Source organism: Theobroma cacao, chromosome 4, assembly GCF_000208745.1.
Source record: "Theobroma cacao cultivar B97-61/B2 chromosome 4, Criollo_cocoa_genome_V2, whole genome shotgun sequence".
Taxonomy (NCBI): Eukaryota; Viridiplantae; Streptophyta; class Magnoliopsida; order Malvales; family Malvaceae; genus Theobroma; species Theobroma cacao.
The window spans coordinates 23,944,495-23,964,233 of record NC_030853.1 but is presented as its reverse complement, the minus strand read 5'-3'; the positions used below and the strand labels follow the sequence as shown (position 1 = coordinate 23,964,233).

Genomic DNA, 19,739 nt, shown 5'->3' with positions numbered 1-19,739 from the left:
TCTCTTTAAATTAAACTTAGTAATTCGTATTTTTATATATTAATCATGTCGATACGATTAAGACATAAAATATTATAAGACGAAATACGAACATGACACGAATAATTATTCGTGTCAGCATCTAAAATATATACACAGATATATTTAATAACTGTGTAACACTGACACAATACGATTAACATATTTATTAAATGTATTAGGATTTTTTATACAACACGACACGATTAATAAACATAATTAAACGATCAACATAATTTTTTCCTAACACATTTAATATGATTAACTTAAAATATTTACAATTAAATATAATTTTATTTTTCAAACTTCAATCAATAATTATAAAAACATTTATAACAAAATAATAATAACATCAAACATAATAAAATTTAACATAAATAACATATATAAAATTCATTATCATACTAATAAAATCTATCATTAACATTAAATGTGTCTCCTATATACGTTTAAATACGATAACACGATTAATTAAACGTGTTAATCGTGTCAACATAATTAAGACACGAAATATGATAAAGCTAAATCTAAACTTATTCAATTTTGTGTCTTCTGGTGTTTGTCCAAAATTGCTAAGTCTAGTTTAGATGATAGGAATTTTTTATGAGATATATATAATTGGTATTTGAAGAAATGATGAGGTCATTTTCGTCCCTTATGTTTAGTTTCTCTTTAATGTTGAGGGCATTTCTATATTTTTATAATAAATTGAGGATGTTTCAGTCTTTTACTAACGTCAGTGGGATAGGGATTTTTTGGTTATTTGGGTATTTTCTAAATTGTAGGGGTCTTTTTTGTCTCTTCCAAGTTTATTAATCTTTGTAAATGTTATACAAATCTAAACAACATTTTCTATTTGAAATTCTTACTTTGCAAGAATTTCTTCTCCGCATATTATTTTTTATTACTATTCTTAATTTATATATATAAATTTTTACTTTTAATGTTTAAAATTATTGAAACCCAAATGAATTATAAAAAAGACAGATATCTGTAGGAAAGTACAAATTTATAACATTACACAAGTATTATGAGTTTTGATTTCCAATCCTTCATTGAGATTGATATATTTTGGATTTCAAAATAAGGCAATCTATGCTTTTATTGAGGTTCAACATTCGAGTGCACAAGAAGTAAAACAGAAAGAGAATACTTGTCACTTAGTAGCAAAGAATAGTGGGGCAATAAGTGGATAGAAGCACGTCAATGAGGAGATGAGACTGTGACCATATAAAGAAGATAATTGGAAAAGCAACCAATATGGCCACCGGAATGACGGTCGACTTCCTAGGCATCACCTTTGGACCAGGGACTGCATCTATGAGCATAATCAAGGCTGAGCTAGAGGCTACCAGCATGGTTGCTATGGAAAAAATTAAGGTGATAAGACCCAAAAGTAAACTCTTCGGCAAGGCCTTAATAAAATCTTCCTCTGCGTAGCGGGAAGTCAAGATTCGCACGAATAACAACAATGAAGCAGAAGAAGAAAAAAGTGCAGCTGCATCTGCTATGACAAACACTTCGAAAAGTGTTTCATGCCTAAAGTTTGGTATTCCTTTCTCATTGTTTCCTGGCACAGCGATTATTGCTGCAAACACCATAGCAATGATTAGTGCATCCACAACCATACATGATGTAGCAGTGTCTCTCATCCATTTCTCCCCCTCCTTCACCAAGTTCTTATGTTCATCATCAAACACTTCTCTTGGAGTTTTCTTCTCAGTGTTTCGTTCTTCCAGCAGTAATGGATGGACAAATTTTTCCACTGCCTGTGCGATAACCAAAAAAAAACAAAGAATTAATAAAAAAAAATTTAAAATTAATTTACCTTTAATTCTCATGTAAGAAATTGGAACCTTGTAGTGGAGCAACAACTGTTACACCATGACAACATTCCTAAAACATTGATTTATTTATCGATAATGAAATGAAAAGTATTTTGTACAATTATTATGAAGAAGGAATGGGAAACAGGAAAGGATGATGTGTTAGATTTTGTTTTGTAATTTTGTAGGACTAGCAACATGGAAAAAAGGTTAAATTCATTCTCCCTGACTCTAATACCAAAAGTCAATAGTCCAAAAGGACTTAGGGAATGTGGGTCAATTAGTTTAATAAATTCATCCTGTAAGATTTTCATTAAGCTCCTTGGGAGGTTAACAAGGGTAATCACGACGTTAGTCTCCCATAGTCAAAGAAGTTTTGTTAGAGGTAGACAGATAGTGGATAGGATACTTCTAATTGATGAGATCATTGATGGTAGGGAGAAAGATAGGAAGGATCCAGGAGGTTTGGGAGGGGCGAGGAAAGGGAAAAAAAGGGTGCTTTCTTCTGTCTTCATGCTGCACTGTCTTTCATGCTCTTTTATGAGGTAGAGGGGTAAGGGGGGGAGAGGGTCGGATTATGAGTCTCTTGTGAGGTTTTCTCTTCGTGGGCTAAGTGAGATATGGTTCACGAGCTTGCCTTTCTAATTGGGTAGATCAAATGGCTTGATTTTTGCTAGAATAGTGAGGTCTTATTCAATTGAAACTGGGTGTTATTTTCAGAAATAAGGATACAAATTCACTTTTAAGGAAAAGAGAAACCAGAAGAAAAAAAGAAGAAAACGAAAACGAAAAAAAAAAAAGAAAAGAAAATAATTGGAAAAAAATTTAACAATAATAATTTGAATCACTGTGTTCGGAGCCTGAGTTATGGCTTTGTTCTGTTTCTGGTTTAAGCTTCCTACTGTCAGCAAAAGGGTTGCCCGTCTTGTAATGCTGAGTTTTTTGGGTTAAAGAGTGGTGATGGGACTGCCGTTGCAGAGGGGTGATGTTGAGGGCTGCCTTGTTTCTGTTGAATTTCTAATTTGTTGGGTTTCCTCTGCTGACTTGCATTTTGTTGGGTCTTGTTCAACGTTGGTTGTTGGGGGGATCTTGAGGATGGATGCTTTTGGTGGATGTCTATGCTATCCAATGGTGACAAGGTTCCTTCTGCTGTTTTTTAAGAGCTGTTGTCGCTCTTTGGTTTTTTTGGACGTGTATTTGGAGCTTGGTTTGATTCTTTCCAAGGACTGTGGGGTGGAGGGATGGCTTGATGGTGTGGCTCAAGGATGATTTGGTTATTTGTGGATGACTTGGATTTACTGGTGGTTGCTTATGTCTTGGTTGCACGGGGATGACAAGGCTTGCGATTCATGGCCGACTTTGGTTGATGGGGTTGATTGTCGAATGTGCCCAAGGTGTTGATTGTCTTTGCGTGCAGGGGGGTTTCTCGCTGCTTTTCGTGGCTGAATGGAATGCTCTTGCTGGATGTCTTTTCAGGGTGATTCCAGCATGAGAACTTATCCAGATTTTGAGCCTCTGGCGTTTGTTAAGTTTACTGCCAGGGATGGTGCTTCACTATGTCCTGTCAATGTTTTCTCTTGCTACCTTTTGTCCACTATTTCTACTTTGATAGGGTATAGTTTTTAGTTTTATCTTGTATGGGGTTGGTTTTTCTCTGAGGAAGCTACTTGTTTCGTGAAGGAAAAGCTTGCCGTTGCTTTGTTGTTCTTCTGCTTCCTCGTGGGTAGAGTACAGCTAAAACTTTGTTTTTGTTCAGTAGTTGTACTTTTTTGTGATGCTGCTATTTTCTGGTTGAGCAGCCTGGTCACTTTTGCAAATGCATAGTTTCAAGCTTCTTTCGAAGCTAGCTTCTAGGCCAAAAGAAGTCTTTTACTATCTAGGTTTAAGACTTTTCGTGGCATTCTAGCTTCTGCTATCAATAAAATTCCAACTTAAAAAAAAAAAAAAGTAGTTAGATTTAGTTGTAGGGCAAGTGATTTATCCTTCAATTACTTGGAAACTCCGATAAGGGATGGAAAAGTAAACTACTTTCAGGAGGGTGGTCACTATGATCAATTCAACGTTGTCATCCCTCCCCTTGTGGCATGAAAGGATGATGAGATGAGAAGAAATTTCTTGTGGGCGTAGTGAAGGGAAGAAGAAAATAATGAAGGTTAAGTGGGAGGCAATGTGTTGGTCCAAGGTGAGAGAATGGTTAGGTATCTTGAATCTGTTGAATAAGAAATTGCACTTTTAAGCAAATAGTGGTGTGGAGGTACGAAAAGAAGCGGGATTCATTATGGAGAAAGGTAAAAAAAGGCAAAATACGGGGAAGTGGAGCTTGAGTGGATCCCTTCAGATAAGAAGAAACTAAACACGTCCAAAATGTGGAAGGATGTGGTGAGCCTTAAGGAAGTTGAAGGCTTACTGAGTTACATGGGGACTGAGGGATGTCAGTGGCTGTTAGGAAAGGGAAAGAAAATAATGTCTTGGTTGGATGATTGGTTCCCGGATAAGCCATTGAAAGTCTTTTTCCCCACAACTCTTTTTCCTGGAATGTAATAAGAAGGCAAGGGGATCGGTGAGGGTGATTTGGAATATGAAGGTGGACGAAAATTATCTAGAAGAGAAAAATTATGAAGAGGGATGGATTTATTTGAACCGAATGTGAGATTCAAGGGTGAAAAGAAATATAAAAAGCATAAAAAAGTGGACAAAAAAAAGGAGGAGACATAATAAGAGCACACCGATTCTTCAGCTAGTAAAATTGCAAATGATTCTCTTTCAAAAGGTGATTTTTTGAACGGAAATGCTCTAATTAGAAAAGAAGATGAGGAAATTATCAATGTTGGTCAACATCTGGGTCATAAGGCTGCAGATAATGATGGTGAAATTATGGAAAAGATGGTGCAGCTGGAGAATGAGAGCACAAAGGCCTTGTCAGTCTTTCGGTTCTGTTTATTTTCATTTTAATTTGCAGATGCTTTTGATTTTTGTTGGTTGTTGCAGATGAAATTTTTTCTGCTCTGTTTTTATTTATCTTTATTTGTGTGAATTCTGGTTCAAGCTTCGAGTGTGTAATACATGGGTGGGCAATGAGCATATGTGCAATTAGAACAATTGGGTTGTTTTCAATGAGATTGATTCACTGGTGATGAAGATTGGCTGTCTTAATTCACACACTTCGAGATGCTAACTCTTTAGCAAACTCATTGACTAAGTACAGGTTGATAGAAATGAATGCTTCTTTGCATTATGGTGAAGTGTTTGATAAGGAGGTGATTTTACTAGGATGTGTTGTCTGTTTTTTGTTTTCGAATGATGATTGTGCCTATGTTTCTATTGAATATGATGATTTTCTGCCGATGTTCCATGCAGTTAATGCAATGCTAGTGGTTTGTCGCTGTTCCTATATAATGTTGCAGTAACGTATTAATGGCGATATAGTTAGTGGAATGCTGTTCTGCTCATTGTATGCCTTTTTTTTTTAAGAAAACTTGAGTTGCTTTAGATGAGGGCATGTATTAGTTATGAATATTTCTGGTGGCTGTATGATGTTTTTTCAAGTGTGTAAGCACTATATCACTGAATCTATCTGATCTTAGTGATTGTATGCACTTTTCTAATCTTTGTAATCGGTTTTTTGTTAATAAAATTGATGATTGACATAAAAAAGAAGGCGAGGGTATGTGATTATTTGTGGAGGAAGAAATAGGAGAGAGAGAGAGAGAGAGAAAATGGGTATTTTGAATTCCGTAGGCAATTGTACAAGCGGTAGAAAGATTTGGAAAGACATTTGAAAGAAATTGGAGGGAGTAAGAATCAGAAAAGGAGAAGAGGATCGACTTATTTGGAAATTTGACAATCATGGGTGTTTTTCTTTAAAAAATGTCACTCATTTTATTGGCAATCTCCCTGAGGTTTCGATGAGAAGTTTTTTGGATGGATATGAAAAGCAGAAGTCCCACCAAAGGTTCAGTGCTTTTCGTAGTTAGTTTACTTGGAGAAAATTCGTAGTAAAGAATTTCAAGTTACCAGAGGAGTTTCTTTGTTAATTGAAGAGAAACTATGCCCATGGCGCAAGGAAAGTGAGGAGGATTACGACCATGTATTGTTGAATTGCGATTGGAGTTTGAGGTATTGGGAGAAGATTATGAGTGGCGGGGTACAGTGGGTTGTCTTCCATATTTGATTGCTTCTTTTATGGAACAGTGAGTAGATCTAGGAAGATTTGAGGCGAAAAAAATGAGAGGAATGCTTATTTGGGAGCTACAATGTCGTCTCTTTAGGCGGCTAGGTATGAAATGATTTTTGAAAGAAATGGGAGATTAAAACTTTAGTGGTATTGGTAAAACTAAGATCTTTTTGTTGGGTGAAAGCATACGAAGAGGATAAAGAATTTGTTGAGTTAGCATGGTGGCAAAATCCAAAGGAGAGGATAGTTTCATAGTGGAAAAAAGAAGAGAGAGAGAGAGAGAGAGAGAGAGAGGAGGAAGAAGGAGNGAGAGAGAGAGAGAGGGGCAAAAGGAGGCATGGAAACCTCCATATGGAAATTCCCTTAAGTTTGACATTGATGGGGTAGTAAAAGGAAAACCAAGGTAGAGGGAGTTGGAGGAGTGTTGAGGGATGAAAAGGAAAGATGCTAGTGTTATTTTCGAGACCAATAGAGGAGAATGACTCAAACTATGCAGAGTGTTATGAGCTAACCTTGTATCGGATTATGATAGTGTAGAATTGTCTATGAGATTGAGTATTTTATACCTGTAAGGGACATGTCCCTCTTTCAAACAATGTAATGGCTCGTGGTGACACCTCCACAAATACTTGTTAAGTCTTTAGGGGGAGAGAACCTTTAGAAAAGAAATGTTTTCATTTCAAGCATTATAATGGCTATTGGTAGAATACTTGTAAAATTTCGTAAACTCTTCATAAGAGGTAAGCAATTGGCAGATTGTTGGGCTGCCTCACTAGTAAAGGTATGTTTGCAGCAAATCATCTAAGGCTGCCCCTATGGCCCAACGATGGCATGTCTCAGTCCCTTTGTAATTAATTTTATATTAATAAAATATTTTTTCTTTTTATAACTCAGTGGTTGCATATATGGCATTCAATATGCCTTTTGATTTTGATGCAGGTTCTCTTAGTCTGATTTATTGTTATTATTAATGTTGGATCAGATATAATTGAGTATTGATTAACTTGCGTGGAAGCATCCACTTAAGTGCCACATGAACTATCGCATACTTAGGCGAAGGAGCGAAGTTCATCACAGTTGGTATCAGACCACAAGCAAGATGTGCTTATTTAAAAGTGTACAAATAGTGACCACGAGGATTACACCAGAGGACCATCAGAGATTGACGAGCTAGAGGCCACGGTGGCCATAGTAAAAGTTCAAATGGTTCCGCACGAATGAATAGATGAAATTGAGACAGTCTAGCGAGAACTGCCCGAGATGATTAATACCTTGAGTGATGAGACTAGGGATGCATTGAGCACTTTTCAAGGTGAGATTGAAGAACTGAAAGCCTATGTAAATGTTTTGGTTATTGTTGCAAGTAATGCTGGTGGGAATCCAAGAGATTGAGGGAAAATGGCCAAAGTATCAGAACCCAAGCGATATGAAGGGGTCTAAGATGCTAAGGAGTTGTAGAACTTCTTTTTTGATATGGAACAAAATTTTCAACCTGTGCACACAGAGTCGGAGGGGGACAAAGTGGCGATGGCTTCAATGTATCTTACTGGGGACACAAAGATGTGGTGGCATTCCAAATTCATCGGTGGGGAGTGTCGTATCAACACTTGGGTGGACCCATAGCAAGTATTAAAGAACTAGTTTTTCCTTGAGAATGTTGAGTATATGGCACAATGGAAGTTGTAGGAGTTGTCACAAACAGGATTAGTGCGAGAGTTTGTGAGGAACTTTTCTACTTTGATGCTAGATATTAGGGATATGATTGAAAAAGATAAACTGTTTTATTTCCTTGAAGGTTTGAAACCATGGACGAGGACGGAGTTACAGCGACAAAGGGTATAAGATGTGACTTAGGCAATAGTGGTTGCTGAACGCCTTATTGATTATAGTGAAAACTCGAATAAAAGAAAAGACACTTGGTCCAAGACCAATAGCTTTAGCTCAAACTGTAGGGCAAAATTTTTGAGAGTAAGTAGACCCTTAAGTGAGGAGGTGATAAAAGACCACTTACTAGAGATTCACCCTAACTGAGAACAAACAAGCCATGAAACTTCAAGCCACAGCCACCGATATCTTGTTTTTTATGCAAGGAACCTCATCAAGTAGCTGACTGTTCTCATCGAGCAGCTCTTAGTGCGATATGTATTGCCAATGTTGAGACACCCCTACCGTACACAACAATCGAAGAAGCCGAGGAAAAGCCAACACGAATGGGTTCTATTCATTTCCTCAGTGCCTTGCAAGCACAATTAGAAAATATGGAGAAGGAGCCCTAACGAGGTCTAATGTATGTAGAGGTGTTGTTGAATGAGAAAAATACCAAAGTCATGCTCAACATAGGAGCCTTAGACACTTTTATCACCCCGAGAGAGGCAAATAGGTGCGATCTTAAAGTTGAGAAAGATTTTGGACATATGAAAGCAATTAACTCGTCAGCTTCAATTATAATAGGAAATGTTAAAGACGTAAAGATTAAGATTAGCTCTTGGGAAGGGAAGATAAACTTGATTGTAGCCACTATAGATGATTTTGATTTTATCTTGGGCTTGGATTTTATGATGAAAGCACAAGCCATCCCTTTCCCTGCTGCAAGTTGTTTAATGTTTCTTGGAGAACGACCATGTGTGGTATCGGCTACAATCCTATTTAAGAGTGGAAAAAAGATGATATCAGCTATACAGTTTAAGAAGGGGATCAAGAAAGGTGAGCCATTTTACATGGCTATGCCCATCTACAAAGGTGAAGATAACAGAAACCTAATACTCGAAGAAGTGAAACTGGTTTTGAAAGAATTTGAAGATATGATGCTAGAACAACTACCAAGGGTCCTACCACCAGAACGAGATGTAAATCACGAGATAAAATTACTTTCAAGAGTCAAGCCACCTGTAAAAGGGCCATACAAGACGACTCCTCCAAAGTTAGCGAAGCTAAGAAAACAATTAGACGAGCTGATTCAAGCCGAATTCATCTTATCATCAAAAGCACCTTTAGAGCCCTGGTACTTTTTTAGAAGAAGCAAGATGGGAGTTGACAATTATACGTGGATTATCAAGCTTTGAATAAAGTCACAATTAAAAATAAATTTCCTATCCCTCTTATAGCAGATCTCTTGGACCAGCTAAGTGGTGCAAAGTAGTTCTCCAAACTAGATTTGAGATCAAGTTGCCATCAAGTAAGAGTGGCCGAGGGAGATGAGTCGAAAACCACTTGCGTCACATGGAATGGCGCATTCGAATTTCACGTTATGCCTGTTGGACTAACCAATGCTCCTGTTACCTTTTGCACTCTGATGAACCAAGTGTTTCATGATTATTTAGACAAGTTCGTGGTGATCTAGTTAGACGATATTGTGGTGTATAGTTTGACCTTAGAGGACCATCAACGGCATTTACAACAAGTCTTCCAAAGGCTACGTGACCACCAGTTATATGTAAAAGGGAGAAATGTGCATTCGCACAAACCCTAATCCAATTTCTTGGCCACATAATTGAATAAAGGCACATCCGAATAGATATGCAAAAAGTGAAGGCTATCAAAGAATGAGCCACCCCTAAGAATACAATTAAGTTTCATTCTTTCTTAGGGCTAGCCAATTATTATCGAAGATTTATAGAAGATATTCAAAAAGAATAGTAGCATTGACAAAATTGCTAAAAAAGGGACAAAAGTGAAACCGGACGCCGCAGTGCCAAGAAGCCTTCGAAGGTTTGAAGGACACGATGATGACGAATCTTGTGATATCACTCCCTGATATTGGAAAGCCTTTCGAGGTATAGACGGATGCATCAAACTTTGCCCTTGGAGAAGTATTGTTACAAGAAGGATATTCGATAGCATTCGAAAGTCGAAAGCTGAATGAAGTTGAAAGGAGATACACAGCACAAGAAAAAGAACTACTTACAATGATTCACTGTTTACAGGCCTAACGACTCTACTTGCTAAGATCACAATTCGTGGTTAAGACTGACTATACAATCGTAAGTCAATTCTTCACACAACCAAAACTTACAGCTAAACAGGCAAGATGGTAAGAGTTACTAGCAGAGTTTAATTTCTCCTTCAAGCATAAAGTTGAAAAAGCGAACCATGTAGTGGATGCCCTCAATAAGAAGGTCGAATTTGCAGCTCTAAGGGTGATTGTGCCAATGACAGCCAGCAGAGTTACCATAGATATTTGTAATCTGATTAAGAAAAATTTGCATCGAGACCCTCAAGCAATGACCAGTAGGAAGTTGGTGGAGAGCGAAAAGTCAAAATACTTTTGGGTGGAAAATGGACTCCTACTAACAAAAGGACCTCGCATATTTGTTCCAAGAGTAAGAGAGCTTAGATAGAAACTAATGCGAGAATGTCACGACACTCCTTGGGCAGGACATCCAGGTTGGCAGCAGACTATTGCACTATTGAAACAAGATTATTATTGGCCTCATATATGACAGGATGTGATGGATTATACGAAGACATGCCTCATTTGTCAGGAGGACAAAGTAGACAGACAGAGACCGGTTGGAATGCTCAAACCTCTACCAGTGCTGAATGAGCCTTAGGTAAGTATCTCTTTAGACTTTATTGTAGGACTTCCTAAAATGGGGGACATGATAGCAATCTTGGTAGTGGTGGACCGATTTTCCCAGAATGCGACGTTCATTCCAGTACAAAAGTTTGGCTCTACAGAAAAAATGGCTCGCACAGTTTTTAAACATGTGGTAAAATATTGGGGTGTTCCGAAGAGCATTATCAGTGACAGAGATCTTAGGTTTACCAACTTTTTCTAAAAAGAAATGTTCAAGCTATTGGGTTCAAAACTCAACGTATCTTCCACTGATTAATTAATCAGTGAAAACGGTTAATTAATCATATTTTAGACGGATCCTAAATAGGTTAAATGTGATTTTTTGTTAGGATTGTCTAAGGAGCTGTCTTGTAAACGGATGTTTTGTACAGGAGGCGTGATTGTGAGCATGATGCTCCGTACATGGTTTTGATGTATGGACAGACTTTATTTTATTGAGAGGGTTATGCTTGATGAAATCGTCAATGGCTTATAAAAGAAAAATATGCAAAGACTTTTAAGTGTCGGACAATTCAATTGTCTGCCTTTAAGTCTCATGTCAAACAATCTAAAACGAAAAAAATACCATTAGTAAATTATCATATGCTAGTAAAGATTTATTACCGTGAACCATTGCATCTCCCACTGCATTTGCACAGCTGCACCGTTAATATGCCTTGAAGATGCACACCTCCCAGCCAAATGCAGTATGTTTTCATTGTCCTTGCATGGATAACTGGCTACCCATTTTTGAGATAGACCCATTTTGTAGACCAAATTGAAAACCTTCTCTCGGCGATGTAAAACTGCAAGCTGAAAGATATTATAGTTGTTATCATCATAGAACATTGTTGAAGCTTTGTATACTTTTAAAATCTCTTGAACAATCTCTTGAATCCCCAAACTTGCAGCTTTTAAAACTGGCAATTTTAATGTATATGAGGCTTCGGGGAAAGTCCAGACGACTCCGGCGCACATTGATTTGACGAGTTGACGAGCTTGCTCATTCATCAACTTAGTTCGATAAATGCGTTTGACGCTTGGAACTGCCATTTAAGAGGTAAGAAATAAAAGTTTTTAAATTCAAAAGTACGTGAGATAAATATATGCTAATTAGGAGCTAAAAGATCCAGTTATGACCAAATTCAAGTAGATTTTGTTTGACCTAGATAAGTAAGAGAATTAATTTAATTTAAGTGAGAGACTTACACATTAAACCCATTATGGAATAGGCTTGTTGTCTACAATATGCGAAGAAATCTATTGAGCTCATCTTAGGCTCCCCATCACTGTTGGTAGGATTCACTTTATTATCTCTATCAACAATATTAATTTGCAAGCAATCATCATTTTCGGCCTGAATGGAAGGAACAGTAACTTCCTTTGTCACCGAAATGCCTGCAAAGATTGGTATAGAAATTAAATGGAAAAAAAAAAAAGATAACGTTAAGAAATAGCACTAACCGATGTGATTGCATTTGCTTTGATAGTTTTAACATTAATGGTTTTCTTTGATGTACTCATGATTGATATATATCGCGATATCCAAATTGGTATTCCTTCAATATGTCTTAATTAAATCATTGCGTTTGACTTGACATGAAAATTAAAAAATAAAATGATTTTCTTAAAAATCCTTTTAGATGGGGTAATTGTTTTTAGATCTCATCAAAAGTGTTTACAATATCATGAGACAAACTTTCTAATATTTAAATATCAAAACAATGTCAAAAAGATGAAAAACATAATAAACCAAAAAAAAAAAACTTCTTATTGGAAAACAATATTAAATATAAAATTAAGACCATTCAATCAATGTTAAAAGGGATAATACATAATTAATTTGGTGATATTTTTTGAACAAGCGTATGCTAATATATTCAAGACAATAATTATACTCTCTAATCCTAATTTTACTTTGTAGATTGAAACTTAATTTTCTCAATAAATCTTAATCATAGTTTATACTTTCTATTGAAAATGATAAATTTAATTATGTGATTAATTTCATTTTAAAAAAATAGTTATGACTTCTCAAAATTATTAAGATAATTCATTTGTCCGATTTTGATAAGCCAAGCAAAACTCAACCTTAAAAATCCTATCTAACCAAAATCTCCTCTTTTGGTGCAGTTGAATTCCCAAACCGTAAAATCGAAACACTTCATATGTACTTATGTTCCCTCAACAAAATTGATTGATTTACTTAATTTGGTTTAATTTCATTCAATACTGAGTTTGGAGTTTGGACTAAATTAGCATCCTGAATATCAAATATTTCATTCAAGAATATCTCAACGTTACTGAAATTTTAAGAGAATGAATCGCTTAAGGAAATTAAAATTATAGAATAGTAATATATATATATATATATATATATTTAAACATCTTTATAAGTTCCGATGACAAGTGATGGTGCATACTTAGTTAATGCTTATTTTGGATGTAGTTATTGTTTTTGTTTAATGCCATATTTTTACCAAATTTAAGGGGAGAGACAACTTTTTAACAATCAGGCCCTCTGAGCCTTCCCTGACCTCTTCCTCTGTATAGTCAATATTTGAGCATAAAGGATGTGTGCATGCCAATGGATAAATATGAATCTAAGAGACAAACCTTTATAGATCAAGCGTTCCCAAAATCCAAACTTACATCCACTTTCAAATCCGAGAGGCTTTTTAGCCAATTCTTTCAGAATTCTTCTCCTTTGCCTGAGATTTTCACGACCTAATTTTGGATAGCGCTTTAGCAGATCAAGGGCTAAACCTCTGCATGCAATTAATTAGGGGAACAAAATGAAAGCCCAGTTATTGTAATATGTATATATAAGATCAAGTTAGACCGGTGAGTTTTTCTTTACCATAGAGATTAGAAGATATGAGATATTGAACCATCGTAGCACCATTATCTCCGGAAAAGAAGCTCTGATCATCCATTTGAGTTGTTTGAGCTACTGTTAAAAGACGGCTAAAAGTTTCCTCGTGCCCGAACCTGGCGGCAGCGTGAAACGGAGAATCATTACTGTGGTTAATCTTTGTCAGCAATTCTGGGCTCTTGCGTGCCATCATCATCGCAGCTTCAGCGTTCCCCACATAGGCCGCGATGCTTAGAGGTGTGTCATGTTGATGGTCAGTTTTTCCAAGCGAATCCGAGTCAATTTGGTCTATGATTTCCTCAACAAGCCAAAGGGCTTCCTTCGAATTCACCAAAATGTGCAAAACCGTCTCGTAAAGCGCTGTTATTGGAGATGTAAGAGCAAGCGGGTTGCTATCCAGTTGCTTTTTAACTTCTTTCCAATCTTCAAGGGATATAGCCTCCCAAAGCGGCTCATATCGATCAAGCCCCAGATCCAGGTTCCCCTCGTCCTGCTTCTTTTTCTCCATTAGGCGCCTTATCATACCTATGACAGACGATCATATTCCTATGATAATTGTCCCAGAAATAATAAAAATAAATCCAAAAACATAAAGTAAACAGAAAAATATAAAAATTTATGTGATTTAACTTTTTATCAACGTTCACAAAGTAAAGCAGTTCTACTATTGAAAAATTAAATTATAATAAAAAAATTTCTATATATCCCAAACCAAACTCAAAGACTCTTGTACACACTCCTCTCAAAAATACTCACTTACTCTTACTCTAACAAAGAGTTACGGCTTCCAGAGAACTACTTACCTTTTTAAAACTTACACATCCACTTTCATAGTAAGATGAGATTAAGATATAATATGAGATAAAAAATTTAAAATTATACAATTAGTTAATATTGTATGCAAATAAAAATTTAAATTTTAATCAACCTAAAACTCAACAAACCAAGTAGGTAAATTCATGAGTTAGATGTAAAAGAATTCATTGGAATATTGATGCAAATATCCAATGAAATTGCCTTGCGTACCTTCAGTATTGTTCTCATTTTCGTTAGTATAATGGATCGATGATAATGACTCTCCTGCCTTCGCTTCGTCTAGCTCATCGTCAAGATTTATATTACCAAAGCGGCCAACTGGTCGGAGTGTATTTTCTCCTTTTGATGGTTGGCCTGGTAAAAGTGGCTTATTCTGTTTTGCGTCTTGATCAGCCATCGGTGGCAATCTTGGCGAATGAAGAGCAAGTTCTGATGAATTTATAGAATGATGAAGGCTTAATTATGAAATCCAACGGTCCCCATTTTTAATTAATTAATTAAGCTCCGTATATATTTTTGTCGGGAAAAACATTTTGTATTTCAAAAGCAAATACTAAAAATAAATATCAAATAAAGTCTCAATTACTTCTTTATAATCTCACGTTTCAATTGACTCTTTATCCTCTCTTTAACTTTATGCTCTTCTACAACATTCCAACTTTTCTCAATTATTTTCTCAACCTTTAACTTCTTCAAATTGTTTAGATTTTTTTTGTTACTATTAATTTTCTTAGATGCCTTTCACTTCCTTAAAAGTTGTTATAAATGAAAAAATTAAAGCAAAAAAAAAGTCATTTTTTATTGAATAAGAATACCTGGCTTACTCAAAGAAGTAAGAAGGTTTTGAAAGAAAAAAAATAACAAATGGTGTTATTTAATCTCTGTTTAAAAAAAAACAAATAACGGTACTTAATCCTTAAGCATTTTTCAAAATTTTCACTCAATGCATTATTCTTTGACCTAACTCCTTTACTTGTAGAGTCCATTTGAGTGAAAATTTTGAAACAAATGCGTGAATAAAGACTTCTAGTTAATCCTTTAATGTTTCTAAAAGAATAACACATTTTTCACTCAATGCATTATTCTTTGACCTAACTCCTACAATATATTGTGACTATCACAGAATAGTTGGTCATTTACTTTTAAAATGTCAAGACTTGCGTAGAATATTCCACAAGAAACGCAAGTAAGAGAGTTACTAATTGAGAATAACAAGGTCCAGAATAACCTGCTTCGTGCTCATGTATGATATTTCTATGATTTTGACTCTTCATTACTTTATGTATTGAAATTTGACATTTGGAAAGAAAAGAAATTCATATTTCTACCGCTAGCTTTACTGCTTATACTTTGACTGCAATTATATTATACTTTTAGTTTCAAGCTTCATTGTTCATTCTTTGACCATAATTTATCACTCTTATTTCAGCCGTAAGTTTTACCACTCATACTTTGGCTGCAATAATATCACTCAGTATTTAACTATAGCTCAGTATTTAACTATAGCTCATCACTCTTACTTCAGTCATAGGCTTTACCACTCATATTTTGATTGCAATGGCATTTTTCTATTGATCACAAGCTTTATCGTTTATTATTTGACCACAATTCATCATTCATATTTCATTCGCTAGCTTTATAGCTCATCATTTGGCTGTAATGATGCTATGTTATTGGCCGCAAACTCTATTGTTCATTTCTTGGCCCTAACTTATTACTCACAAATTGGCCACAACTCCTATGTTTACTTATTTAAGGGGTTGAACTAATCTTTTTCACATCAAGTTAAGAGTTACCTTCCTTGATGGAAAGTTGAGGGGTTTCTCTTTGGCCACTCATACTAATATGAAGTGTGAGTGTATAACACTTATATGAATAGCATTACTCTGATGAATCTACAAAGCTAATAAATGAGCAACCAATTAAAAAGTCTCATAGAGAAGAGTCGCTATGTTAATCTAATTATTCTAGAAAAGGGTTGCTATTGGAGGAAGCATTTAATTATCTTCACAACTCCTCTTCACGATTCTTCAATAAAACAATTTTTTTTGCAATCTCTTTTGACATATCTAATTATTCTTGAAAAGAACGATCATTGGAAGAAGTAGTCATATTTGCAACTCCTATTCACGATTCTTCAATACAACAATCTTTGTTGCAATCCTTTGTTGAGAACGACATGGAAGAGATCATACGTAGCATAATAAAATTAAATTTAAAACAAAACACGTGCTAACTACCGTGGATCTCCTTAGTAGGTTTTAATACAAACAAAACTATTAAGAGGTGCAATCTAGAAATTGAATTTGATTACCTTGTGATAACTTTATTTTATAGAGTTATTTGATCATAATTTTGGGTGTGTTTTGTCTAAGTTCTTGAGATTTAGTTTAAGTATTAGTTATTTTTAATCATTTATTTTATTTAAGTTAATTATATTGGGTTCAATTACTTTAAGTTATTTTATGATATTTTACTTTAAGTTAAGTTATTATTTAAGTTAGCAGGTTGCTTTTATAGGTATGCTATGAAAAAAGTGATATTTTGTGAAAAAGAATGCATTCAAGGTGCAAACTTCCACTACACCTAAGCATTTGGTGCACGATCTCCTTCTCAAAAAGAATAGGGTGCTTATCCCCCTTCCTCCAAATATAAAAAAAAAGTATAGACTTTCATTATACATGTTTCAGTATTTCAAGCATATCTTTCATTACAGAAGTCCAATTGATATGATTCTTGAACTATTGAAAAGTTCAGAGGTAGAGCTACAACTTTTATGTTTATCAATTTACCTAATTCAATATCAAAGAAGGAAACAATTGCATCAAAAGTCAAAGTAGTTCAACTTAGAAATTCCAGATAGAGCGTAGAGCGTTACGGTCATGGAAACATCAATGCTAGAATGCCCTGACAAGGCAAGGATGCTTTAGCTAAACAAAAGACTTAGCGCTGTATGTTGGTCCCAAAAAGCATGCTAGAGGGGGTGAATAGCACTTTTGGAATGACACTAAAATTCCTTCCAAGTAAAGAGTTTATTAAAGGAATTTGAAATTGGAAGTTTAAAGCTTGCTAGAGGAATGATTTAAGTGCTAAGAGTAAGAAGAAAATATAATAAGGTAGACAAAACACAATGATTTATAGTGGTTCGGTCTCCTTGACCTGCATCCATTATCTTGATCTCTTGATCAGGAATTTTCAAACTAATTCACTAAAATCAGTACAATTCCTAAGCTTCCATCAAGTTTTTATAATGGCTTTTCACAAGCTCAGCCACAACCTTTAACAATGGTTTTTTACGGAATCAACCAAAACCCAAAATGGCTTTTCACAAGCTCAACCACAACCTTTAACAATGGCTTTTCCCAGAATCAACCAAAACCCAAAATTAACTTTTCTAAGGCTTAGTTAGAACCTACAACAACAACCAAGCTAACCTAAGCTTGATCAACCCCTTAGAGTGCTTCGCACACTCTAAGTAATCAAGAAATGAAGAAAAGATGAATTACAATTGATAACCTAATTGATCTAAGATGTATAAAGTTAAGCTCAAACATTTTGTCAAAGGATAAGAATGAAATACAAGTTTAAAGAGAAAGTTTTTGGTCTTCTAAACTCAAAATCACTTTGGATAACTTTTTTCTTTCATTTTTGACTGTTGGAGAGGAAATACTTGAAAATCACTTTTGACAATTGGAGACAAAAACTAGCCTTTTCTGGCCGTTATTTTATCCTTTGCTCTTAAATTCAAATTTCTGACAATGAGCTTTTAGCTGGTTAACCATACTTCTCAATCGATTAAATCTTATCTGTCTTGCAGTCTGTTTTTCTGTGTTAACCAATTAACAGACACTTTAATTGATTAACAACTTTTTGTTTCAAGCACCTTCAAGTACTGTTTTTGGCCAACCTCCATTCAACATATTAAAGCTTCTCTCCATTCATCCTTAACTAATTAAAATGGGCTCCAACTTATTAGGAAGTCTTCAACTTTGAATCTCTTGGTTTAGTGCCTTGGACAATCATCAATAGTTTGAATTTGAATTTTGGTGCTTCTTGACACTTTAACTTTGACCTTTAACCAGTTAGCTCATTTCCTTTAACTGATTAAAAAGCTATTGGTTTGCATCCAACACCTGTTTAATTAATTAAATCTTGTGTTAACCAGTTAAGACCTTTTTGTCTGTCCTTAGTGTAGTGCCCAAAATTACTTTAATTGATTAAGGATTTGTGTTAATCGGTTAAGACTAATCTGTCTTCATTAAAGCTCTTTATTTTTTTCTTGTTTGACCAATTAACCCTTCTTGCAACTGAACAAGTATCTTGACTTGCTTTCTCCTACACACTTAAACAATGTAATTAGATACCAATGAATGGGAATGTTTTGCTATCATAAAAAACATATAGAGTTAACATTCTTTTTCTCTTATTTTTTATGATGACAAAACAATCTTAGATTAAGAGTGCAATGTCTATGTTCAATATGAATGCTTCAAATTTTTATGTATAATGAGTTGCTCCCTCTTAGTTAATGTTTCTAGTTTTTTTTAAAGATTTACAATAAAATATTTATAATATCCACAATAGCTAAACTAGATATACAATATCCATAGTAGCTAAGTAAGATATATTGAATATCCATAATAACTACCACATAATATTCAAAAAACTATAACTAGGCATCATGCCCATAAATAAAATATATTAAACTCTATTTAACTTAGTCTCCTTTCTCTCCTTTTTGGTCATCATTAAAAAAGATATTCAATACTCCCCCTTACTAAGTGCATTTAGATTTTCCTTTAATCTTCATATCAGACTTTAATGAATAAGAATCATAGCACTTATACACCTAAGTCATACAAGCTCATAAATATAGTTCAATAACTTCAAGAGTCAAGCTTGTAACTATCTAAGAATAAATGTATGGGAGTTAAATCATTTTAAGAACTTGTCAAGGATCATTCAAATAATGTTCAAGCAAATTTGATCATTTTGTCATAATCAAAAACTATAATAATTTTAAAGCTAACACCGTAGCCACCAAGGAGGCAACATTGCGGATCCCAAAAATATGTGAAAAAAATACACCGTCGCCTCGGCGCCCATGGAAAAAGGATCGTGACACTCACATGTCAAAAAAAAGTTTTTATGTAACCAAACTTCTATTTTGACACGAATTTGAGCTCTATTTAATCCATCTTTCAAATCACATTTTAAAAGACAATTAAGCAAGGTTATTTAAAAAAAAAAAAAGCATTGAAACTAGCAAGAAAGTAAGGAAAATAAGGAAGATTGCAGATCAAGACTTGACAAATCTTGGAGTTCTTTGTTCTTTTGCTATCTTTACATTTTCTTCGTGTAGTTTGGATGATTAAATTTCCTTTTTGGATAATGTTTTTAGTTGTTATGTGGAACTAAATTTTTAATTTAGAATTACAATTGAACCCAATGCGTAGTTTGAATTTTTAATATTCT

The 19,739-nt window shown here is 34.9% G+C and overlaps 1 protein-coding gene across 1 annotated transcript; it reads right to left on the bottom strand.

Moving 5' to 3' along the window:
* On the bottom strand, nucleotides 1,086-14,671 carry LOC18602370. The gene is made up of 6 exons (XM_018118660.1): nucleotides 14,475-14,671; nucleotides 13,434-13,973; nucleotides 13,190-13,339; nucleotides 11,783-11,971; nucleotides 11,198-11,619; nucleotides 1,086-1,787 (listed from the first exon to the last, which is right to left on the bottom strand). Exons 1-6 carry the CDS (start codon nucleotides 14,659-14,661, stop codon nucleotides 1,179-1,181), a joined length of 2,097 nt encoding a protein of 698 aa, XP_017974149.1. The 5' UTR covers nucleotides 14,662-14,671; the 3' UTR covers nucleotides 1,086-1,178.

Coding starts and splice junctions, on each gene's coding strand:
- LOC18602370 (XM_018118660.1), bottom strand. CDS start 14,661: ATGGCTGATCAAGACGCAAAACAGAATAAGCCACTTTTACCAGGCCAA. Junction 13,974..14,474: donor AAATGAGAACAATACTGAAG/GTACGCAAGGCA, acceptor CGTCTGTCATAG/GTATGATAAGGCGCCTAATG. Junction 11,972..13,189: donor GGAACGCTTGATCTATAAAG/GTTTGTCTCTTA, acceptor CAATCTTTGCAG/GCATTTCGGTGACAAAGGAA.